This window comes from Colletotrichum jinshuiense, chromosome 1, assembly GCF_051148585.1.
Source record: "Colletotrichum jinshuiense chromosome 1, complete sequence".
Classification (NCBI taxonomy): Eukaryota; Fungi; Ascomycota; class Sordariomycetes; order Glomerellales; family Glomerellaceae; genus Colletotrichum; species Colletotrichum jinshuiense.
Genome location: NC_139302.1, coordinates 1,742,780 through 1,760,275, shown reverse-complemented (window position 1 = coordinate 1,760,275; position 17,496 = coordinate 1,742,780). Strand labels below are relative to the sequence as shown.

Below are 17,496 nucleotides of genomic sequence, written 5' to 3'. Positions count from 1 at the left end.
CACTTACAAGATTGTGATGGAAATTTATACGCCGCGGATCCAATAAGAATTCCGACAACAACGATGTAAATATCCGATGTATCACTGACCCTTCGGCCGTATTCGTCTGGTATATTGCCTCGGAAGTTCAAGGAACTGAGTAAAGATATACCAAAGACCAGTAGAGGACGCAAAACCCCGATGGTCCATTGCTGGCCAGTATATTAGCAGTGTGGTGAGGGAATGAAGAATGTGTCCTACCTGTAAATCTCGCCCTCTGAATCCGCTGGTATTGGAAAAGTATATCCGTGCAGCTGCCCGGCGGGTGTAGTAAATCTTTTGGTGAAGAGTGAGCCAGATAACGTCTTTAGGTACACCGATGAGGTCTGAGAACTTCAACGACGCGAGATAATTGAGAACAACTATGTTGATGAAGATCAAGATTGCGTTTGTAGTGTATTGATGGTCCATTACATCGACGATGTCAAAGAGTCGAGGACTGACAAGATTCCATAATAGGAACCGGAACGCCAACTCGTCTGCCGAGTACCAAGACAGCATATACTGTATTAGCGTTAAGGTAAGAACGCCCTTCACGGCATAGTGGGTCAGAGCGAGATGTTCAAGAATTCTGTAACTGAACTCGTTGTCCCTGAGAATTCTTAAAAATACTACAGATATCAATTAGTTGTTGGCGCTCGAAGGGAAGGAACACTCGACTTACTGTTCGCCGCAAAGGCGTACGTAGAGACTTGGCTGAGTGGTACGTATGACAACAGAAGAAAGGCCGGCAGCTGGGCGCCAATGAAAAAGATGTTGTATAAGAGGACTTTTTTCGAAGTCGAGTCGTTGTACAGCCCGGGTATGTTGATTCCAGCCTAGAGGATTAGCATCTGATCATTTTGAAGGCTAGGTGGAACTTACGACACATATTACGATGAACAGAAGCTCTGTTTTCCACGTACGATAGCCACCCCTGAGGCGTGGGCTTTCTTTGGTAGCCTTAGCGACATTACCAGCCTCCGATTCAACAATCATCTGTGAGCTTGCCACCGAGTTGCTTGTGCTGTCAAGGGTGGTGACATCGGGGTGCGAGGCTAGTGAAAACCGAACCTTGTTCAAGCGGTGCATTTGGTCGAGACTTCGGTTTTTTTCTCTAAGAACACTTTGGCGGTGGAATGTCTCAGTCCTCCAGTCGTACGAGCAGAGAAGCGTCCTCTGCATTCCGTCTTCTGAGCCGCAGACGAACATGGCGACAGGGGGTATACTGCAACGGAAGTGCCTCACAGTCATCATGTGGGTATCTACCAACGTAAACGAGTGGTGCTCCTGTCCAGACTGGGAGGGTGATGGAGATGACGATGTGGAAGAGGGCCCAAGATCTTGCGCGTCTCTGTAAAATTGGGGGGTAGCGTCCGTCAAAGTGCCGTGACTGAAGCCCCAGAGGTGCTTTTCGACGCTAGCGGCATCCACGATGCCTTCAATCCCTAGAAGACGAGATTTTAGTGGTTGCTTGGCCCGCCCTCGTGTGCCGACCAGCATCATCGGAGCTAATAGCGCGAAAGAGATTATTGCGCCAGGTACCCAAGCAGTAAGCCTGAGAAGTCTCTCATCTGGCTCTGAACCGGCAAACAATATTGCAGCGCAAGTTGAGCAGGCGAACGCCAGAGGCACGATGACACACAACGAGAAGCCCGCCCGAAAGATTATGTTCAAATTAGCCTGGGAGTTCCGGTCAAAGAACGGCTCTGGATCCAGATTATCCCAGTGGATCGTTGCTCCATGAACCCCTTCTAGCATGATTGCATCAGGACCAACGATACTGGAAACATTGCTCAACGGATTGATATCGCTGGGTTTAACGCCCCAGCAATCCTCGGTCTGGTACCAGGGGACAGCCGGCTGAGGGGCTAGACAGATCAAGCGGCTCAGAAAGGCACCGCCATCGTTGGCGAGGGAGAGCTTGGCAAAGGCTTGGAACCCAGAGTCTTCCTTATTGACTTGCGGCCGATGACGGTTAGGAAATAGACCCATGGTCGCATAGGCTAGGTCACCTTGACTGAACTGGTCCGTCTGACGTCTCGAGAAACAGGCAAGGGCAGACTCTATCAGACGCAGCTCTGTGAGTATAGCCGATCCCTCGAAATGGTCAACGAGCTCTTTGACAGCCTCCGCATCATCCCATGCTCGCTCAGCGAAATTTCGTTTCGCCATAGCTTTAGGCTCTGAAGGGTCGCCGAGGACATAGAGGTGGATCCTGTACTCGCCGGGACACAGCAGAAGCTCCGGCAATGTCCACAGACGCGATCCCCATTGTCGCAACCAAGGAGTTACGTTCTCACGCTTGTATGCCGGGGGCTCGCATCCTTCGAGAAGCGCTGCCATCTTATCAGAGGCAGAGGGTCCAATAGCGATGATCATAGAATGCGCTGCTCGAACGATGTCGCAAATACGATATACATCTTCGCTGCTGCTTGTTGATCTCGCCACCCCATCATCGTTACGGACACATTCGAAGTCGAGCCAGAAAGCTCTCTTTCCGACTCGTTTCGCCGCATTTATGCCCCATAACGCAAGTGTCTTGCGGTCTCTTCGTGCCAGCTCCTTGTTGGCTTCTCTGGTAGCCTCGTCGGAATACTCGTGCCTCGCAATCTCGTCTTCAGTAGCGACTCTAAACTGTAGGCGAGTGTATGAAACAAAGACAAACTCCAAGTCGATGTCGTCACCATGCTGTTCAAGATAATCCGAGACTTTCACCGTCTCGTACTCACCCTTTTCGAAGTCTCGCACGAAGCAAAGATACCTTGGGCGCAGAGAAATTGGTGAGCTGTTTGTTTGATTTGTCCCAGAAGCAGGCAGCACCCTGCCCAGCCTAATATTATCAAGATACGACTGCTCATAAGAGGGTGCCCCGACATGTTCTGCAGAACCGGGAAACGTTTCGGCTCCATATGCTGGTGCAGTATGGCTTGGACTTGGGGTCCTTGATTCCTCGCTTGTATCTTTAGACGTGAGAACAGTATCATAGCGGGTGTCGATATCAGCATCTGCATTTACGAGCTGGCTCCACGTGATGCCAAAGTGCCCCGTCCAGCATACCTAGGTGAAACTCTTTAGCATGAGTCTGCAAACAAAGGCTGGAATCATACCAAAAGGCAGAAGATAGGCCATGCGATCAACAGCTTGAGCGCTGCCAAAGCGCCTGATCGGATGCTTAAGTCATATTTCCGCGTGCCTGGTACCAAAAGGGACGACCCGACCCAGTACGAAGCACGAAGCAGGGGGGACACTCGTGAGGATGGCTTTCCAATGCGCGACCATCTCAAGGTTTTGGGCATAAGCTGCGGCTCTTCACTGCTTTGCAGCATTAGGGGGACCAGGCTAGCATCGGATGGGCGCAGCCACCATTCGTGGTGGGGGCCTTCGAACTCGGCTTTCAGTTGAGCCGTCATGATGTTAAATGCAGCAGCGAGGTCATTTGCTGCAACAATCTTGCACCTCAATAGAAGAGCGCGACATTGGCAGGAAGGACCCACAGGAAACTCGTCGCGGAGAAACGTCGCAAATTTTGTCCCATCAGCCCAATTTCGTTGTCTGTCCATTGTACCACATTATTACACAGCCACAGCGGCTGAGCCCCTGTAACTACCCCTGTGTACCGTTGGTCGAGGTTCAGTTGCTCTCTAGGCAACTCAACTCGTTGGTTGAATCTGACCTTTGTGGAGCTATGATACATGCAGGGGTGCTAACCGAAAGGCAACACCCCCTGGTTCACTGAGCTTCTCCCCTGACCTGTCTTCAACATGAAAGATGTCACTTCCAAGCGCGTAAACATGTTGGCCGTTTCGTGGAATTTCAAGTTTCTTCGTCTTCTGAGTTGCCCTCAAGCCAAAAGCCAGGCAAATAGCTCTGCTTCCGTCGCCAACGATGAAGATGATGGTTGCGCTTTGCCGACTCCTCCCAACCTGCATCCAGAAACTCCGCCATGCCGTCATCCCAGCTGACCAGATGCCAGCCATTCGGTGATGAAAGCAAGCCAAACCTGCACTTAGCATGACGGAAAGACATGCGCAGTCCTTCATTTATGGGGACGATCTCACGAATCGCCGGATCATCGCTTTATTTGGATTTTCGAATGTGATGGCAGTATCTTGTCTTCTCAGAAGCTGCGTAAAAGACTGGGAACCTATGTAGTGCTCCCTCTCGAATCTGGACAGACTGGGGAACACCTAGGCGCTTATGGCCTACAGGCCGACATGAGAATTCGAAATGCCATTGAGACGAGGAAGAGAGACATTCTACGCTGGTAGATGAATTAGTGATGGCAAGATTGTATTACCAACTGTTCTAGTGAACTTTTCTTCCTCGTCAGACTTGAGCAACCGCGAAGCTGTTACCAAGGTGGGACTGGCCAAAGTGCTGTTGGATTCTGTCATGGTTAGTCCTGTATGAAGTTTTCCACATCCGACGCGACAGGTGGTGGATCTCGGCCTCAGGCCTCTCTACATGATTGATATTCATAAGTACGTGATGTGATGTTGGTGCTTGTTGTGACTCCTTCCCTCGAAATGAGATTATCCCTCCGTTCTAATCTTGAGCCATGCTTTTGGATGTATTTTATATGAATTATGATGCTTTGGGACCACACTACGCTGGACCTGAGTTTTGTTCAGGGTCCAAAACTGTGTTTGGCTTGCTCAACCATGGTGTTTTCTTTATCTGCATTGGCTTGTTGTCGCAGGCTTTTTCCTCTTACATATACATATTTAATAGTAATATAATATTTTGAGAGTAAGAAAAGCCAAGGGGAAAATATACTTCCCGGTGGTTCTGTCAACGGTGTACGTATTACACTTACTTCCGTGAATGCAATTTCTTCTACTTCACAATGAGTCCGGGTAATTTTAATCGGACACTAGCGTGGGCCATAAAACCACGTGTGCAGTGAGTTGATTAACGAGTTGCATATGCGGCTCACAGGATAAAGTTTTTCGATGGTGATCCCTTGCAACCTCACACGCTTGGCAGAGATGATGTGGCATTCTCCCCCCTTGTCGTGATGGAACCAGGGCGAGATGTCGTTGGCGCGGAAGAACACTTCTCCCGAGGGTGTCAACAAAGTTGGGTTATGCTTCGATTGTCGGAACACACCGCGCGGGTAATCTGCAGCTAAAAGAGGAATCAAAGTTGCAATCAGACTACAACGCTCCCGAAAACTTTATTCGGCGAAATGAGACGTTGCCGTGAGCTGTAGCCAATCTTACACATTGCCAGCTGTGCTAAGTATGTATGTATTTCATCATAGATAGTTTGATATGTATAATACACGGTGGGGGAAATCCTTCCTCTATTGTGTTAATGACATGAGCGTCAAAGCTGATGTCAGATGGAACGAATGTGATAACCTTCCGTACATCGGAGCCGAAAGCGGAGCTCAAACATCCGAAGCCCCACGACCGCCGGGATCCTGGCAACCTCCCGCCAGAGCCGGATTAGGAACAAGATGACAAACGCTCGGACCATCGGTGCCGACTTGGCCTATCCTTCTGGGCGTACGAACAGCCAGGCCCATCCATTCGGCTCACCTCAGATTCGCAAGCTCTTATTGTCAGATCAATCGAAAAGCACATCATTGATCGCCGCAGTGCACCGAACCAATGGGCAAAGAAACCCCGGAGTCGCATGGTACAATAAACACGCCAATCGGCAGACTCAGCAGCTTCGGCCTAGTTGCCGTGACTCTGAGATGGAAAAAAATAAAAATAAATCGTTTTTTTTGTTCTCTTAGTGTGCGGCCAGCGCCCCGCCGATGTCTCGGATGATGCCCAGCCAGGCACCGGAAATAATTTGCGACAACGGCTGGCGAGACAGGCGCGAGGTTCCACCGCGGAAGCCACGCTCTGAGGGCATTCCGCAAACCTTCAACGTGGTATTTTCGATTCCCGGCAACGTCTGGACTTCACAATCGACATCGGAATATTGCCAACGTTCGACGACGTTTGACAACGAATTTCAATGGGTCCAGAGCAACTGGAATGCAGCTACCCCTTAGTGGCTGCTGGCGTGCACTACTCTAGGGCCGACATGACTTGTTCTCGTGTCGGCTCACTGCTTATTCCCATGGGGAGGAGGGTGGAACCGAAGCGGACCTCGGCTGGGGCCCACTCCCCCAATTCATTTCACCGGGGGAACTTGGCTCCTCTGATAAGGAAACACGGGATTTGGGCAGCTCCCCCTCGTTTTGCGATTGTCGTAATGTGGAGGGGGGGATCGAGTTGTGTGGCACGACGCGAAAGAAAACTTCCAGAAAACCCCGGGCCCGGGGTATCTGTATGTCTCAGGCTCGGGACGGCACACATGGACGGAAAAAGAACAGGGTGCTAGAGCCGTCATGCTCACCACATAACAACTTGTCGGCCCTTTGCGTTCTCGTCATGGACGGCGGCCATCCTAGCCCAAAGCGATGCGACCCTAGCTCCGCCGTTATCCCCGGGTGAGGTTGATCGCCCAGGTTTCGCCAGTCTGCTGCTCCGATTGCGTGCCATGATTACCCACACCGCGCCCTTCGCCCCGGTGGATCGGATGCGAGTTGCCGCCCACTGCCCTTCCCCTTCCCTCACCCCTTGACGGGGGCCGTCGCGTTACAAATTTTTGTTGGCTTGCAATCTCGTCCCTCGTTCTCTTGTTCCTCGTGCAGCTAAACTTATCAGGGTTTTCCCCTTTGAAATCCCATTGACTCATCTCTAGTCCCCATCGACCGCGCTTGTTTGTAAAGAAGGGGAGCCCCCATTGTTGAACCCTGGCCCGGATGTTGTAAGATATTTCAACGTTAAAAGCTTTATTCCGAGGCTCGGCGCGCCGCTTTCCGGCCTACTCTCTCTCGCTTTTCCTCCAGAGATCACACGCAGGACTTTTTCCCCCATCCCTCACCAGGACGTCAACTTTGCGCGAGGAACCAGAGCTGCTGCACGGCCCAACACAGTTTCGGCGCATCCATCGATCGCGGGCACCATGACCGATCCGGAGAAGGAGTCCCACGCCGCCGACACGGCCACGGCGGCGTCAACGAGCTCTGGCCAAGACTCGCCGCCACTCCGCCCGTTGAAGGGGGTCGAGTCTCGGCATAGCCACCGAAGCCGGGCCCTGTCCCACTCGTCCACCGACACCGACCCTCTTGAACCACTTGAGCGTGCTTTGACGCCCGACATTGAGACCGAGGCCGAGCATGTCGCTCGGGAGCCCATCACGTACATGCGCACAGGCACGAGTATTGGCAGCACCGCGTCACGCCCGCCAGATTATGAAGTCGTCTTTGAGACGGATGATCCCGAGAACCCCAAGAACTGGCCCCTCTGGTACCGCGGCTGGACCATTTTCGTCGTCTCTTTCTCCACCTGGGTCATCGTGTTGTACAGCACGAGCTATACGGCCTCCATTCCCGGTCTCGTTGAGGAGTACCACTCCACACAGGTCATCGCGACTCTGGGCGTCACGACCTACCTCCTCGGCCTTGCCGCTGGCAGCTTGATTGTTGCGCCTATGAGCGAGCTGTACGGCCGGCAATATGTCTATCTCGGCTGCTTTACCGTCTCGTCACTTTTGATCATCCCGTGCGCTTTGGCAAAGTCCCTGACTACGCTAATTGTCGTCCGCTTCTTCGGGTAAGCCTTCTCTTGCCCACAACCAACCCTCGCCTTAATCATTAGCCTAACACTACATCATAGCGCGTTGTTTGGGGCCGCCTTGATTGCCAACAGTCCGGGAACCGTCGTTGACATCGCCGACGAGGAGTACCGCGCCCTGGCCATGTCATTTTACAGCATTGCGCCTCTCAACGGCCCGGTCACCGGACCTCTCATCGGCGGCTTTGTCTTCCAGTACATGGGCTGGAGATGGACCAACTGGATTGTGTTGATCATTGCCGGAGTCGGCATTGCTCTCATGTTCACGCTCCGTGAGACCTATGCGCCGACCATTCTCCAACGAAAGGCCGCTCGCCTGCGCAAGGAGACCGACGACCCGCGCTGGTGGTGCCGCTACGACGAGAAGGTGTCCAAGTTCCACCTCATCAAGTTGAACCTGAGTCGTCCCTTTGTTCTCAGTTTCACCGAGCCCATCCTGTGGTTCTTCAACCTCTGGTAGGTCCCGGTCCCACATGCGCTGTCATCCATAATCTAACCTCCGCCTAGGATCTCTCTTATCTACGGCATTCTGTATCTCTGCTTCGTCGCCTACCCCATCGTCTTCTCCCAGTACCGCGGCTGGGGCCCCGGCGTCTCCGGCCTCGCATTCATCGGCATCGGAATCGGCACCATCCTCGCCATCGTCTGCGAGCCCCTCTTCCGACGCATCATCAACGCCCACCCCAAGGACCCCGTCACCGGCCGCGTCCCGCCCGAGGCCACAGCCCGCGTCATGACTATCGGCGCTGTGCTCACCCCCATTGGGCAGCTCGTCTTCTCCTGGACCTGCCTCCCGGCCACGATCCACTGGGCCGTCCCCATCGCTTTCGGCATCCCCTTCGGCGCCGGCAACACAATCTCCTTTATCTACGGCTCCAACTACCTCGCGGGAAGCTACGGAATCTACGCCGCAAGTGCGCTCGCCGGCAACGCCGTCATGCGGTCCATGTTCGGCGGCACCCTGCCTCTTGCCGGGCCGTCCATGTACAGGGCCCTGACGCCGCAGTGGGCCGGCACCCTGTGCGGACTGCTGGAGCTGGCGCTGATCCCCATTCCCCTCATCTTCTGGCGGTACGGCGAGAGGATCCGGGCAAGGAGCCCAGTCATCCGGCAGATGAGGGAGGACCAGGAGAAGAACGACAGCAAGCGCGCCAGGCAGCAGGCGCGTTTGGCGAGAAAGAAGGAGAGGGAGGCCGCCACTGCGGCTGCCCTCGGCAATGGAGAAAAGACCGGCGTGCTGTCGAGTGAGGAGCAGACTGAGCCGAGAGACACGGAGAAGGGTTCCGGAGCGGGCGCGTCGTGAACCGTCTGGACACCCAAGGAAAAATAAAAAGGAGGGAGCATAATAAGTATTATGAGCGCGTCGAATTCCGTGATGGATAAAAATACCCAAACTGTCATGAAATGATGTGATGCGGCATATACGGCGTTGAGAAAGTTTACGTTGAGGCCTACGGGTCAATGGCATTTCTATATAGACTTGGTCTGAAGAGAAGGATGGTTAGTTACCTACATAATCACCCCATAGCACCACCTAAAAGTAATTCATAGCTTGCAAACAAACTGGTTGGCCCCGGTGACTTCACCCAAAACCGTTGACTCTCTTCGGCCATTGCAACTCGCAACATCACCACACGGAAATGGGATGCTTGATGTATATGTTTCCTGGTCCATATGGGTGCCCAGGCCCAGTATAATACCTCAAACAGCCCACATCTCTGTACCCTCCCTTACCCTTGTTTTCAGATACGCCTATTTTTGTCAGCAGGGAACGTTTCCCTTTTCATCGTGAGGTAACAACCAAGGGTGGAAACGGTTCCATAACAGAACTGGGATACTCACAATTCCTCCAGTTTTCGGAGAGCATCCTAGCGCACCTGCTCTCCCCGTCCAACTGCTCGTTGATCTCGAACGGATCGTTTGGGTTCATGCCGTACCTCATCCGTTCGTTGGTGGGGAATATGCAGCCGTCAACCCACCATATCCCAAAATGGTGCTCGGATACTTTGCTTTCGCCGTTGCCGACGTAGCTCCCCTGCATCGCCGAGATCCTTTGGTCCTTCCCCTTGAGCGAGTCGCACAAGCGTCGGGCATCGTCCAAGACTCCGACGCCGTTGATCCTGTCGCCCTTTGGGTAAGAGCTCGGGTCGTTGCAATGCTGCTTGCCGAGCTCGATCTTTCGGTCCTTGATCCACTTGGTCACTTCGGGATGTGGCGCGCTGGTCTTTGTGGAGGAAGACTTGGTAATCGAGGTAAACGTAGAAGACGTTTGGGGAGTTGAAGATGTTTGGGGAGTTGAAGATGTTTGGGAAGTCGAAAATGTTTGGGAAGTTGAAGACGCTTGGGATGTTGATTTCGAGAGAGATTTACATTGACAGACTTTCTCTGCGGTGTTGCAGGTTGGCCTTTGCTTGCTGAGACAACTGCAGTCGGTGTCTAATCTGCATTCATCACGTACCGCCGTTGTAGAAGGGAGAGGTGGTCGGGTGGACTGCGGAGGTGGCGCCACGGTTTCTGTCTTTCGGGGCGGAGGGGGAGGCGGGCTTTCTACTATGACTGAGGGCTGGTCGAGATAGACGGTTGTACAGGGAGCGACTGCAGAGGCAATTGGCGAAGTTACAATTGGTGTTGTATGTTGGCGAGCCTCGAGGCCATCTTTGGGTACGATCAAGGCTTTCACTTGGGTACTAGCCAGGAGGAGCCAGCCTAGGAAAAGAGAGGTGCTGTAATTTGGCGCCATGATTTCTTGGCCCTGAAATGCAAGTAGTAAAAAACACTTTTTGAAAAGCGAGGGCAAAATATGCTGGGACATGGAGGTGGGAGGGACTTTTGAGTCACGGCGAAGTTTGACAAAAGGGATGGGTGTCAACAAAGGAAGAAGACAACACGAAACCATTCGGGGTTAATCTACTGATTGTAACATATTGGCAACCGTAAATAAGTAGGCTGGATTGATACTGCCAACGCAATGAAGAAACATTTATCCCTCTGCCCTACGTCAAAGGCCGCTTTGGAATTCACATGCAAATCGTTACACATGTGACATGCCTGAAAGTTCCGGAAATAGAAAAGGCAACAGCAAGGTGATTGATGTAACAATTATAGTATGGGCTATTGCATGATCTAGTCCCAACAACGGTGGGAAACTTTGGAGAGAGCAGAATGCATTGCTTCTTCCTTTCGGTTACATTTCCCTCCTCAAGTACATGAGCAGGGTCGAAATCGGCAATCGCCGCGTCAATTAAGGATGTAGGACATTTCCAAAGGCTGACAATGTGCAACAACAGACAATTAAAATGTCGGATATTTTTGTACAACCACCTCTCAAACTGTTGGTATCACAGGATACCCGTACGGGTGGTAATTCAATCGTAAGCAACGAAAGGTCAAAACTGGTACTGTATTCTGGTGTGTGTATGTGTATGTGTGAAAGTAGGTAGGTTGGCAGCAGCAGCAGGAGTGAGGATATTGATGTACAATTACATCAAACTGATGCGTATGAAAAGATGATCATGTCCTTTGCATCGAATATCATGATTGGAACCGTAACGGGAAGTGATATGGTATAATCGAATTGAAATTCTAGAAACATCTGGAGCCGAAGGCACTATTGGAGTAAAAAGTAAAGTCTCTTATTAAATAACCTGTCGAACACTACACGCGGCTACACCCTACTTTCTCGGCCAAGCCTTGACACCGGCTTGAATAGCCTTCAGGAGGCTGAAGTCATAAGAGTCCTCGCCCAAGCTCCAGGCAGCAATGCCACCAATACCTCTAGCCTTAACGATGTCGTTGAACTTGCGGGTGACAAGAGCGGGGGTGTCCCAGGTCCAGAAGAAGGGGCCGGCGGGGTCCCAGTACCACTGACCGCCGTTGACCTCGTCCGTGTTGCCGTTGGCGATAGCCGTCTTGAAGGAAGAAAGGGTGGAGGTGCCGTTGCAGATACCGTAGTCGGACTGGCAACCGTTGCCGCAGTGAGCCGCGGTATCACCGCTGAACCAATGTTAGCTACGACCATTCTCTCTAAATCCAAATGAACTGGCAGGTATTAACTTACCAGAAACCGTACTGGCTGCAGCAGTTGCCTGTGGGGCACTTGTAGAAGGTGCCGGCACCGCAGGAAGCGTCGGGGGAAGTGGTCAAGTTGGTGGGAGCCTCCTGGAAGTTGGCGGTTTCGAAGGTCACGGCACCCGAGTTACCGGTGTCGGTACCGTCGGCAGCCTCAAGCAGCACCGTGGGGCAGCCAAGACCTTGCGTGCAGTTGTAGCCAGTCGCGGTCGTGAACCACTTGGCGTACAAAGCGAAACCGAGGTTGATCTTGGCCGGCTCAACGCCAAGGGCGATGTAGGTGTCGATGGCCTCGAGCGAGCCCTTGACGGAAGTGTGATGAGCCGTGACGTTGTCACGGCGGTTCATGAGATCGTAGGTCATGACCTGAGTTAAAGGTTAGATAAGCTTCGCTGTGACTTCTGCAAAATATGCGAGGCTTACCGTGAAGTGATCAACAGCCGCGTTGATCTTGGGAACATGGTGCGCCGTGAAAGCAATCATGTCACGCTTGAGTCCAGGGGCAGTGACGGACAGCTCCATCTTGTGGTGCTTCAGCTGAGTCTTGATGGCAGACAAGAGCAGGGGGAAGGTGTTGATCTCCGAAGTCTTGTTACTGTTGGGCTTCTGCTTGTAGTCGGCGCCGTTGCCAGCAGGGTACTCCCAGTCAATGTCTTACAAAACAATACGTATTAGCGATGTTTATCGTTGAGCTGTTTGTGATATCGGATTTACTCACCGACACAGTCGTATCCAAGCGTCAAGGCTGCGTTGGCAACGTTCTTGGCATACTTGTTCCTGGCCTCGTTCGTAGAGGCACCCAAGCTAAAGCCGTCGGTATCTCCCCAGCCACCAATGGCCATGCAGACCTTGGTTCCGTTGTTGAACAGAGCCCGGATCTCACCCAGAGGCTTAAAAGGTGTGTATTCACCAGCAGGCTCGGAGGCAAAGAGGGACGAGTTGGCGAAGGCGGTAATCACATGGGTAATACCATCGGTGATGGACTTGTCCGGGATCCCGCTTGTGTGATACTGATCATAGTACATGACATAGCGAGGGGTCGACACCCCGTCGGTGAGAGAAGCGTTCACAGAAACCGCCTCAGCGGCCGCAGCGGCCACTGTGGCCAGACCAAGAGATCTGAACAGCATGATTAAAATTGAAGTTTTAAAGGAGTGTGGTTGCTCAAAATAATTTTAAGGCGGTCTGAATGTAACAAAGTAAGCGAGTGACAGAGGAGGCGTTGGGGACGCTGAAGAAGAGAGCTAAACTCGAGATGGGAAAGGGATGGGTGCATCCTCAAATAGCTTGCCGCTAACCTTGCAGAGATGCACTTGTTCATGTCTAAGCAATGGATACGCCCGGGCTGCCGGGTTGGTGCCAGTGATTCTGCCCACACTCCGGCTCCTCGGGGTCGCAAACTTCGAAGCTGAGTTTCCTTCAGCCCACCGCAATCATCACAAACGCCAAGAGAGATTGGACGGGAAGCTGTCAAGTGGATCATGAGGGGGGCTCCTCGCGGGCGGACACGCGGCAGTGCGGCACCGCGTGGCGCCACGTCTGGAGGCAAGGCGCAGATCGGCATCAGGCAATGTAGTGCATGTTTTCTGGTTATGAGACGTGGAATCTTTAGGCCAGGGGGTCAATATAACTGAAAGTATAAAATGGCGGTTTCCTGGAGTCGGAAATTGCCGTAGACTCGGGTTTCGATGGGATAGGCTGAGTTGCTAGGATGAACCCGTCCGAAATGATGTCGACTGAATCGTGTATTAGGGAAATGCTCACGCAGCATGCGCATCCGCCAAGATGATTGGCCAAATTAAAAAGCTTGACTTGAGAGCACGAGCCTCCCATGGGTGCCGTCTGAAGTTAACGCTGGAGTGATTGGACTTATTTAACAAGTGATTTGAGTGTGGCAAGGCTCAAGCCAGGGTATTTTAAGACACAACAGTCCGCTTTCCTTACGAGGTCCGAGTATTTTCTAGCGGTTTCTCCAATTTTACTGCGCTAAAATCGTGCTTCTCCGAGCCTGCCGTGGAATGTCCTTGGGCAGCGGCAGCAACAAACGATGCTCACACAATTCGCATTCGCTCATTCTTGTTAAAAGGAGAGCCAGCTTAGAGCCAGCTCTAATTATTGCTCCGCTTAATTATTACACATGACATCTGATAGGATTAGATCAGCAGACCAGGAAACCCCCTTTGTGTATGCGTTTCTACTCCAAGTTGACAAACTTGGTGTGTACGCGTCTTTTTTGCTAACGTCTATGTTTGATCGTTCAGAAAGTCGATTATGACCAGGTTTCTGCTGATGCTGCATCTTTGGGTCCAACTGTTCGTCAATTTCAAAGCACTTCATTGGAATAAGTGTAATCACGTAGCAGTATTATCACATAAATAGTGTGAATAATGAACCAGTCGCCTTCAAGTTCTTTGGGGTTCAAGTATTGCACAGTGCCGTGTTTAGCGTTTTCCTAGAAGAACCGCTTCTTTTGCTCTTATTCTTGTGTCTTCCCTCTAGCATACGGAAGTTGCCCTTTCATGACCTTTGTTTGCCTCCGGTCTTGATTCATGGCCTGTCAAGGTATATCTTGTTTTTCATTGTGAGTTGTATGCGCCTCACGTAGAGACCAAGAAGTATGTTTGTTTATTTGAAGCAATTTGGAGAGCGAAATAGAGTTTGAACATATAGTGTTCAATCTTGATTTTGGAGTTGGAAGTTCTCGGGCCGTTCCCTCTGGCCAAGGCCGATCATGGTTACTGTTCTACCGATTTAGTCTGTTAGTCGTATTACCCATGCCCATGGTATGATGTAGGGGGTCCCTTTTTTCATCTGGTGAAACCATGTTTGTGTTCTTAAGGGGCTAGTCGCCATCGACACTCCCCACTACACATGAACCAGATTTCACTGTTCCCACAATCAACTATTGTTTAATCCAAGACGTTCATCTAGTCCTTCTCCCGCCGTATGACTTTAAATGAAGAGGTTTCGGTGCGTCGGAGATTCGCCGCTGCCAAGGCTTAAGCTTTACTCCTCAAGACTCTCGCCATAACGCGTGCAATCTCCTCCTTCCTAATGGTTGGCCTAAGGCCACCTCTAAAACATTGAAATGTCCATTGACAAGCAAGCACACCCACACCTAAGAAGCCTTGGACTGGCCTATAATCGAACCCCTTCTCCGAATAACATGGAGCGTACCAAGTGACACAGTTCCGCATCGGATGGACAGGAGGAAGGACTGAAGCGATGTTTACCTGACAGGATCTAGTTTCGATTGCACCTTTTGAATGGTGACAGGCTCAGGTTGAAGACTACAGGCAAACCGGAGGGAAATTTGTCTTGCCAATGAGTTACGTACATGCGGCGTAATAGGATGATCTCTTGAAATTCATTCCTATCAAAAATGTTGATTATTTATTGCTCGAAGTCAATCTTTGTATTCCAAAAATGCATTTAAAAATTCCATCACTTGCGAGTGGCAAAGCAGCCCCCTTGCACTCGATCAGCTAAACAACTTGATAAAAACGCCTCCTGGACCATGATTTAGTCATAATTATCTTCATTGACATCAATGCATCCACCCACCCGAGAATATAACAATTCATATCTTGACGCCATGTATAATCTGTCTCAAAGCTCCATACATCTGACATATACTTTTATCATGAACTTGTGCCTGTGTATGTGCCAGGCGTTTCTCTTCTGATTTGCTTGGAATACTTTTACTCCGTTTATAAAAATGCAGCTTTGTAGTTCTCAAATGTATCGTGACTTACGCAAACAACAGGCAACAGCATGCAGTGAATCCTCCAACAAAACATAATATATACCGTATGGTCTTCTTTTCCCCGCGATATCTGATGATTTACCGCGTCGCAGATGCGGCAACGATTAGGATCCTTAGTCTGATTGGCTTTTCCACGATGTCTGTAACACTAATTAAAACCAGGCTCTCCTATTTCTCTGAAAAAGAAGCACTCATTCTGGTAATAAGGAGCCATAAATGCCTCGCCATTAGATGGCATATAGAGAGAGGTAGAAATATTGACCCTGACCGCAGTAGGCATTTCGTCCCAAGTTGATTTGCCTTCTGAACTCAGGTCACAAGTTCTGGGTGTAACATTCATACTACCTGTTGGATTACCCAGCTAGAATACGGGCAGGCGGTCAGGCCACGGGAAGCGGCAGCAGTCGGGCCCCGAGATTCTGCCTCCGGGTCGCCAACGGTGATATCTTCACAACTGCTGCTTCCGCTGGCTGCCTCTCTTTTCTTCCTCCTACATCTACAACCAATCAATACAGTACCAGTTTTTCTCTTTTCGTTACGTCTGATTTACCACCCGTACGGGTATCTTGTGATACCAACACTACCTTTAGTCGTCCAGTTGGATTCACGGAAGGAAAGCCCCCAGTCTTAGGCAAGCCGTGAAGGCTGTTTATTCGGATATTATGGTCGAACAGTTCTCGATTTTATAACCTTTGCCTGTTGGGGGAGCGGCTGTTGGCAAATAACGGGTCAGAAGAAGTTCTTCGGGCACGTTGAGGTCAGTAAACGATCGCTTACTTTACTGAGCTCGGGGTCCCGCTGACAGGAGCTCGGGGTCCCGCTGACAGGAGCTCGGTACTGTGGTGGTTTTGATTCCAGGGTTTTAACAGCCGCAAGAGGAAGCTAAGTGCCTGTGGGAAGCTCGCCTTTTGGTATTGGCCTCTCTGTCATAGGCAATGGCTCGAGGTGTGGTCCCCAAAGTATTGGCTGTAGGGATGATGAGCCTTCTGAGAAGCTTCTTGAAACGGAGGCTCGCTGTGAATCTGGCAGTTGTAGTACCTTGTCCTCTCCGGAACATCGGTGTGGATCACATGAGCGACTGTTCATCCCCCGCGCACAGCGGCGATTTCCACGGCGAGAAACTGGTCTATCAGGTACATCAGCCCCACTGCCAGTGTCGAGGCGTAAGTAAAGAGCGACAGGAGCCCAATTCCTGGTGGTAGCTGCAAGTGGGTCATGCACAGCACCTTTCATACGTTGGGAGGGAAGGAGGACATCCGAACAGCGACGGCAAGCAGTGCAGAATATAGCCGTTAATATGACCCCTCCGCCACTACTTTCTCATTCTCTTCTTTTCAAAATGCTAATCTAACAATTTTTTAGAAAACAATCTTCTTTCAGAAAGCCCGACTGCTAAAAACAGGGAATAGGTACTTCAGAAAACCGGATGTCACGTATTTCCTCGGATGCAAAGGCCAGAATTGAAGCACCCAAAGAAAACCAACACTCTGACGTCCCGGCTCCTTAGTGACCCAGCATCCTTGATATTGAAATTTAAGAAAACAGGAAGAGTGTCAGGTTCTACCACTATCTAAATAAATGGGTGCCTTGAAAAGTCTTGGGATAAGAAATAGGAAGTTTCCATACTAATCATTTTATGTATGCTACTTGAACTAATAAGTCATTCCTGACGGTAGAGGAATTGCGGATAGATAATCAACTTCAGGAGCACTGAACGCGTTGTTTGAGAATTTCGACGTACTGACAAAGTTGATTGGTGCCATTCGAGCCGTCAAGTTCGTAAGTAGCCGGGCAAGTTACCGTGATTGGTTTGCATATACCGGTCCCTCAGCCGTCGTAATAGTACTATAGAAACTTTCGAAGCCGGTCCTATGGTAAATCAATACCATTTGACTAATCTAACGTCAACACTGTTAAAGTCAACTTAGGTAGAGCTCCTTTCAACGATTTCCTACCTATTTCGTCCAATGACTGGCGTATTGGCTTCTACCGGAACCGTTT

General features: G+C 51.0%; 3 protein-coding genes across 3 annotated transcripts; 1 reads left to right on the top strand and 2 right to left on the bottom strand.

Moving 5' to 3' along the window:
* Positions 1-587: 587 nt before the first annotated feature.
* Positions 588-3,431, bottom strand: EsH8_I_000477 (uncharacterized protein; the record flags this gene model as incomplete). The annotated part of the gene is made up of 4 exons (XM_083267890.1): positions 588-616; positions 704-857; positions 904-3,078; positions 3,129-3,431. The coding sequence occupies 4 exons, from the start codon at positions 3,429-3,431 to the stop codon at positions 588-590; spliced, it is 2,661 nt and encodes an 886-aa protein (XP_083118328.1).
* A 3,559-nt stretch (positions 3,432-6,990) lies between these two features.
* EsH8_I_000476 (major facilitator superfamily domain-containing protein) lies at positions 6,991-8,964 on the top strand (the record flags this gene model as incomplete). The annotated part of the gene is made up of 3 exons (XM_083267889.1): positions 6,991-7,640; positions 7,704-8,117; positions 8,169-8,964. The coding sequence occupies 3 exons, from the start codon at positions 6,991-6,993 to the stop codon at positions 8,962-8,964; spliced, it is 1,860 nt and encodes a 619-aa protein (XP_083118327.1).
* A 214-nt stretch (positions 8,965-9,178) lies between these two features.
* Positions 9,179-12,859, bottom strand: EsH8_I_000475 (glycoside hydrolase superfamily; the record flags this gene model as incomplete). Its single annotated transcript, XM_083267888.1, has 6 exons — positions 9,179-9,195; positions 9,504-9,880; positions 11,337-11,654; positions 11,719-12,095; positions 12,153-12,382; positions 12,448-12,859. The coding sequence occupies 6 exons, from the start codon at positions 12,857-12,859 to the stop codon at positions 9,179-9,181; spliced, it is 1,731 nt and encodes a 576-aa protein (XP_083118326.1).
* Positions 12,860-17,496: the final 4,637 nt, after the last annotated feature.